Source organism: Raphanus sativus, chromosome 4 (assembly GCF_000801105.2).
Source record: "Raphanus sativus cultivar WK10039 chromosome 4, ASM80110v3, whole genome shotgun sequence".
NCBI classification, from domain to species: Eukaryota; Viridiplantae; Streptophyta; class Magnoliopsida; order Brassicales; family Brassicaceae; genus Raphanus; species Raphanus sativus.
The window spans coordinates 34,945,637-34,952,873 of record NC_079514.1 but is presented as its reverse complement, the minus strand read 5'-3'; the positions used below and the strand labels follow the sequence as shown (position 1 = coordinate 34,952,873).

At 35.9% G+C, this 7,237-nt stretch overlaps 1 protein-coding gene across 1 annotated transcript; it reads left to right on the top strand.

Annotated features, from left to right (window-relative positions):
- The first annotated feature begins 2,163 nt into the window (after positions 1-2,163).
- LOC108855184 (G-type lectin S-receptor-like serine/threonine-protein kinase At1g11280) lies at positions 2,164-5,871 on the top strand. Its single transcript, XM_018628936.2, has 8 exons — positions 2,164-2,280; positions 2,738-4,034; positions 4,114-4,224; positions 4,357-4,493; positions 4,570-4,780; positions 4,874-5,111; positions 5,190-5,340; positions 5,416-5,871. The coding sequence occupies exons 2-8, from the start codon at positions 2,765-2,767 to the stop codon at positions 5,704-5,706; spliced, it is 2,409 nt and encodes an 802-aa protein (XP_018484438.1). The 5' UTR covers positions 2,164-2,280; positions 2,738-2,764; the 3' UTR covers positions 5,707-5,871.
- The last annotated feature ends 1,366 nt before the right edge of the window (positions 5,872-7,237 follow it).

The following is a 7,237-nucleotide window of genomic DNA, read 5'->3' as shown; positions in this document are numbered from 1 at the left end:
ATAAGAGTCGTTCGAGTATATAGGTCAGGTCTAAGAGAGTATAAAACTTTGATTTTCGGGTTGATCCCGAGTCAGTTTTTTGGTATAAATATTCTTGATTAATTATGTAAGGTAACTATTAAGAAAATATAATATATTGCAAACTTTAGGAATAAACTTTAAAAATAATTTCTGAAATGCATATGTCAAAAGTGTATAGTTATGCAATATGAGATATTTAATATATTTACCAAAAATTGCATTAAAGTAAATTAATATTAAACATAATATAATTACAAAAACACAAATATAAAAAATAAATTTCTCAAAAATAAATATAAAAATATACCCGCCCTTTTTAAGGACGGGTCAAAATCTAGTATATTATTAAAACAGAAGTACAAATATAAAATATCCCTAAGTTTTCCAACTTATTTACAATGACATGCCACTGAAGTAATTAAATGAACCTATCTTTAAGGAATCATTGTCTTTTCCTATTTATTAAACTATTTACTAAATCAAATTTAACTTAATTTTAGTATTTAATATATTTCCTTAAACAAATTATCTAATTTTAGGGATATTCAAATTTAAAATCAATTTAACTATATTAAACTTGGATAATGTTACCATTAATTATTTTGAACAAAAATCAAGTTTAAATTCGATATTAAACAATATTATGAATATTCCTAAAATATTTGTTTAACTTACCATTAATTATTTTGAACAATAAAATTTATATATGCTAAGATTAAAATATTTTTAAACAATGTATAGAACAATATAAAATATTTGTAAGTGAATATTATTTTTTAAATAATATAATCTCACCTAAGATTATATATATTTCAAAATTTTCTAACATATATGTTTAATCATTTCAGTTACTATTAATTATCTTCAACAAGAAAATTTAAATATATTTGTAAAACAATGTTTATTTTTTATAACCAAATATTTTTTTTTCTAACGTATCTAAATCTCACCGTATTATCCATATATGATCAAAATATTTAAATTCTTATTACATTTGAAAAATAATTTCATGTTAAAAGAAATATTATTCAAACATATCAATAGGTCAATATTTTGTCAAAAGTTTTGATGGGCACGAGTCATTATTTTCTACAGTACGTAAACTATTCGATTGTTGTATTTATAAAATATTTAAAATATGATAAATATTTAAAATATAAACCGATAAACATTTAAATAATATTCATTTATATAAAAATGAAAATAACAACCCGTGCGGGTGAACGGGTCAAGTTCTAGTAAGACTTAAAATGGATAATATTTTCATCTTTTTTTGATTCAGTGTACAGTTTAAGATACATTATTTATCTACATGTATTTGTTCAAAAAAAAAATCTACATGTCTTAAAATATTTATCAATTTATTTATAAAATCAACATGATATCATTTGATTTCTATAATAGAATTTAACTCCATTATCAGAGGATTCTAGTTTGAAATTTAATTTTAGATCATAATAAAGAAATTTATATAAAATATAAACTGAAACTAAAATACCTTAAACACAAAACAGTTTTTTGTAAACACAAAACATATGATAAGATTAATTAAAGTAGTATTTTATATAATTATTATGACAGTAAAAAGGAAATGATGTTATTCCATGTGAATCAATATGTCAGAAATTGAAAAGCACGTATGAATTAGCAAAAGAAAAGATTACGGTTGGAAATTTTGAATTTGATACATCTACAAGCTATCAGTTGAGTTGGATCTTGATAGCAATGTTTCAGTAGTGAACTTTTTAACCTCCATGTATTATTGCAAGTGAAAGGAAGTTGATACCTCAGCTTCTATCTTTGGGAAATTGAAGACAAGAACACTTGTATCTTTATCGGAACACAATGTTATTTGGATTTGCGCAGGATGCATCCTATCGAAACAATTAATTACTTCAGTCTGATGTGGTCTTGGTTAGTGAATACATGGGGGTGGTAATTTGGAGCTTTTTATGACTGCAAGAATTTTTTTTTTAATATATGATGATTGATGAGCGAGCGTCATGAGGTGACAACATGTTACTGTGGGACCACAATGGAGCCACTCTCGATCTTCTAGGTAGATCCGGACGGTTGAATGAAGCATGGAACTTTATTATGCAGATGTCCAATAATCCAGCTGTCAATGTATATGTTGCCATGTTAGGTGCTTGCCATATTCATTGAAAACGTGAATTTTGCAGAGAGATTGTTCGATTTGAACCCGGATAATGGTGGTGGGGGTATCACCAGGACAGAGTCGTCTTTAGAAGCGTCCAGGTAATTTATTCATTAATTTGCAGATTAGACCAAACTCTCATGTTTAGAAGCGTCCAGGTAATTTATTCATTAATTTGCAGCTCTGTTTTTCCTTTCACGTCTTAGCACAATATGTTGAATCTGAAAAGTGGGAATGTGTTTGTCATTGGTCGAAGATTTCCTTCTGTCATATTATACAATAACCAAATTCTTAAGATTATGTTATGTACTATCAAACAAAAGGCATCGTTGAACTTGAACAGGGCTGCTACAAGTTGGAGTTTAAAAATCAGAATAAAGTAGTCACAGTTCTAATTATTATGAACTGAAGCGACAAGGTTTCAATTATTATAATGGATATTCGAAAAAACGAGGCGCCCAAATATAAAACAAAATGCAAATGATTATAATAATACTATATACTATACATCTAGAAGACTCAAAACTGTTTTCTGTCCTTTTGAGTTTATACATTCAGATCTGAAGGAGAAGTCTTTTAGAACACATGGCTATGCATATAGTACTTCTCTTTTGCTTTCTCTGGTTCTTTGACCGTGGCTGCTATGCATCTATATCTAGAGAAAGTCCTTTGTCACTAGGAGGACAAACTCTGAGCTCCCCTAACGAATCTTACGAGTTAGGATTCTTTAGTCCTAACAACTCTCGGAACCAGTACGTCGGGATCTGGTTCAAGAAAATCACACCGCGGGTGGTCGTGTGGGTGGCCAACAGAGAAACCCCGATCACAACCCCTTCCGCAAACCTCACCATCAGCGTAAACGGTAGTCTCGTCTTGCTCGACGGCAGACAAAACGTTGTTTGGTCGTCATCATCATCAACCAGAGGAGCATCTACTACCAATAAGTGTCACGCCAAGCTCTTGGACACAGGGAACCTCGTCGTCGTCGATGAAGTGTCCGGAACTCTTCTGTGGCAGAGCTTCGAGAACCCTGGGGATACTCTGCTTCCTCTCTCGTCTCTAACGTACAACCTCGCATCCAAGGAGAAGCGAGTGTTGACCTGCTGGAAAAGCCGCACCGATCCATCTCCCGGCGAGTTTTCCGTCGAGCTGACGCCGCAGGTGCCGTCGCAGATCGTTACCATGAAAGGGAGGAGAGTTTACAAGAGAAGCGGTCCGTGGGATAAGACCGGGTTCACTGGCCTACCGCAGATGGAGAAATCGTACGCGAGTCCGTTTAGCCTCTCCCAAGACGTGGCAAACGGGACAGGGACCTTCTCTTATCTACAGAGAAACTCTCAGCTGATCACGCGGGTTGTGATTACGTCAGAGGGATATGTTAAGACGTCTCATTACAATGGGACAGGGTGGGTTGTGGACTTTTCGACTCCAGGGAACGCATGCGATATCTACGGTGCGTGTGGACCTTTCGGGCTATGCGTGACGTCGTCCACCACTTCTCCCACGACGAAGTGTGAATGCATGAAAGGGTTTGTGCCGAAACACAAAGTGGAGCGGAAACGAGGGAACAAGACTTCTGGATGTGTGAGACGTAAAGCATTATTATCTTGTGGGAAACGCGGAGAAGACTCCTTTTATCGTCTTTCGAATGTGAAACCTCCAGATCGCTACGAGTACGCAAGCTTTGTTGATAAAGATCAGTGCCAACAGGGTTGTCTGAGAAACTGCTCGTGCACTGCTTTTGCGTATATTACTGGAATCGGATGCTTGCTTTGGTATCAGGAGCTTATGGACACAGTTCGGTATTCCTCTGGAGCAGAGTTTCTCTCAATTCGTCTTGCAAGCTCAGAACTTGGTAAGGCTGAATACTTTTTACTTTTTTTTGCTTCGTTCATATTTTTTTACAGTTTTGGTTTTGTGGTAAAATCTCTCAGGTGGAAGCAGGAGAACCATGATGATTATTGCTGGTAGTATCTGCCTTTCTATTTTTGTGATTTTGGCCTTTGCCTCATATAAGTACTGGAGATACAGAGCAAAAAGAAATGGTGAGATAACTGGAAAAAATATAATAACTCTCTTTCTTTGTCTTGTGGTTCTTTTTTGTCTTACTTTCACTTATGTAACCACTCTCACATGCATTTGTTACTTGTTGTTGCCAACTCGGTGTGTTCTTCAAGATTCATGGAAAAGTGGTCTGGAACAAGAAGAAATCTCAGGATTAACTTTCTTTGAGATGAACACTATACGAGCTGCTACCGATAACTTTAAAATCTCAAACAAACTCGGTGAAGGTGGATTTGGTCCAGTTTATAAGGTTAAGAGATATATTATCAATATTTTATTTTATTGTTCAGTGGATGACTGACTCTGTCTGAAACTTTGCTTTTTAGGGAATTTTGTCAGATAGGAAGGAAATAGCGGTTAAAAGGCTTTCTAGCAGTTCAGGACAGGGTACAGAAGAGTTCATGAATGAAATAAAACTCATCTCAAAACTACAACACAGAAACTTGGTTCGGCTTTTGGGATGCTGCATTGATGGAGAAGAAAAGCTACTTATTTATGAGTTCATGGTGAACAAAAGCCTCGATAGTTTTCTCTTTGGTCCGTCTGCTCCTTAGTTCTGCATTTGCCTCCTCTACAATTATATTCCTTTTTCCTTGCTCATTTAATATGCTTTTATCGTATTGTGGCTAGATATGACTCTAAAGCTTCAGATTGACTGGCCCAAGAGGTTCAACATCATTGAAGGTGTTGCGCGCGGGCTTCTTTATCTCCATCGTGACTCATGCCTCAAGGTCATACACCGAGACATGAAGGTCAGCAACATTCTCTTGGACGAAAACATGAACCCAAAAATATCAGATTTCGGATTGGCTCGCATGTTTCAAGGAACTCAAAATCAAGACAGCACTCTTAGAGTTGTTGGAACTATGTAAGTATATATCATCTCAATCAAAATATATTAAGTAATTTATGTCAACTTACTAGGCTGTATATGGGATATGAACAGAGGATACATGTCTCCTGAGTATGCATGGACAGGGATGTTCTCAGAGAAGTCTGACATATATGCTTTTGGAGTTGTGCTGTTAGAAATTATTAGTGGGATGAAGATCTCAAGTTTTAATTGTAGAAAGGAAGGCAAAACCCTTCTTGAATATGTAAGAACTAAAGTTCCAAAATCACATCATTTTTTTTGATGCAAACAAGTTTCTTAGATGCTGTATATATGATAGGCATGGAATTCTTGGCTTGAGACCGATGGAGTGGATCTTTTGGATCAAGATATTGCCAGCTCGGGTTCTCCAGTTGAAGTCGCCAGATGTGTTCAGATTGGTCTACTCTGCATCCTACAGCAAGCTGTTGACAGGCCAAACATTGCACAAGTAGTGTCCATGATCACAACCACAACAGATCTTCCGAGACCGAAACAACCAGTATTTGCACTGCAGATTCACGATCAAGAGAGTACTGTCTCTTTGGAGTCGGGAAATCATATGACGCAAACTGCAATTTATGGGCGATAGAGTTTTTCCACTATGCTGAAAAAATGAGTGTGTGCCACTTAAATTTTAAAATACACGGGATTTGGGGTTTGGTTGTTTCACAAATTTGATGTTTGCTTGCATTGAAACCTCTGTGAATATGAAAGTTGGTTTATAGGCCTGGAAGCGTCCATGTTATTTTATTCATGTATCTGCTCTGGTTTTGTCCTTTCAGTTTTTTTTTCCCAGCACATATGCAACATTGAGTGCAATGAATGCATCTGTTGAACATGGACAGGGTTGATGCAAGATGGAGTTTGGTTTGAAATTTTTTACAGCGAGACCCATAATTGAGAGTGTTATTTCTAGAACCCACAATCTACATGAGAGCACTTTCTCACTGATGATTTTTCAACATTACTTTCATCCACTCCTAACTTTGGTTCAGTTCACCAACCAATAATATTTTAATTTGTTATTTTGTACAATATCTTTTGAAAAAACTAAATATTATCAAATTATATTATATTTTATGTTGGAATTCGAGACTACTTCAGAGACTACCTCAAAAACTACGTCAGCGAATTCTTCAGGAACTGCGTCAGGATTTGGTGATGGAAATCAAACAAGATCGAATAACTTAAACCAAGACAAGGACGTCATATTAGGAAAAGGAACTATCACTTTTATGGAGATATGGAAGTTGATAGGTTTCTGGAAATATTACTTTCATGGAGTTATGGAAGTTGCAAGTATTTTGAAATATTTTCTAATAGGTTTATGGAAAGGGGCGAAAGCCTTAATCCAACTAGGTTAATATAATAAACTCCTACTATATAAGAGGAGTTCGTGTGCACTCTTTTCTTAAAAACTTGGCAGGTCCAAAAGGTCCAGACGTGACCAAGCAAGCCGGCTTGTGGCTTGTGTGAGAGAGAGAGAGGTACTATATCTTTGTACTTGAGATTATAGTGAATTGCCCCATTGTCAGGCCCCAGGGACGTAACCACGTTTAGGTGAACCCTGGGATATCAAATTCTTGTGTCTATCTTCTAAATTCCGTGTTCTTCTTCTGTTCTCCATAGATCTACAAACTTATACTTTCTAACGTACTACGACAAGTGTGTCAGAGAGTGCTTCAACGAGTTTGTGTGGTGAGTTTTCCCAACAAAGTGGTATCAGAGCCTTAGGTGGTGTTGATCTCAATGTCTACTAAAGTAAGAATTGAGGTGGAGTGGTTTGATGGGAAGGGAGACTTCTCGTTATGGAAGAAGAGGATGCTTGCGCATCTGTCTGTCCTTGGTCTAAAGGATGTATTAGAAGAGTCCGAGTCACCTTCTGTCTCAGCAAGGAAGAAGAATGAAGACGAGGATGTTTACAAAGAGCGGTTGGTGAAAGAGGAAGCTGAAAGGCTTGAAAGATCAGAAAAGGCGATGAATCTGATCATTCTCAATGTTGAGGTGGAGCGGTTTGATGTGTACTACAGCTGCTTCTACATGGTCTACATGGAGAGGTTATATCTTTCAAAGACTCTACCGAATATAATTCACTTGCAGCACAAGTTCTATACCTTCAA

Excerpts from the sequence above, each read along its gene's own strand:
- LOC108855184 (XM_018628936.2), top strand. The coding sequence starts at position 2,765 with ATGGCTATGCATATAGTACTTCTCTTTTGCTTTCTCTGGTTCTTTGAC. Across the intron at positions 4,035-4,113 it reads TCTTGCAAGCTCAGAACTTG|GTGGAAGCAGGAGAACCATG; the intron begins GTAAGGCTGAAT and ends AAAATCTCTCAG. Across the intron at positions 4,781-4,873 it reads CCTCGATAGTTTTCTCTTTG|ATATGACTCTAAAGCTTCAG; the intron begins GTCCGTCTGCTC and ends TATTGTGGCTAG.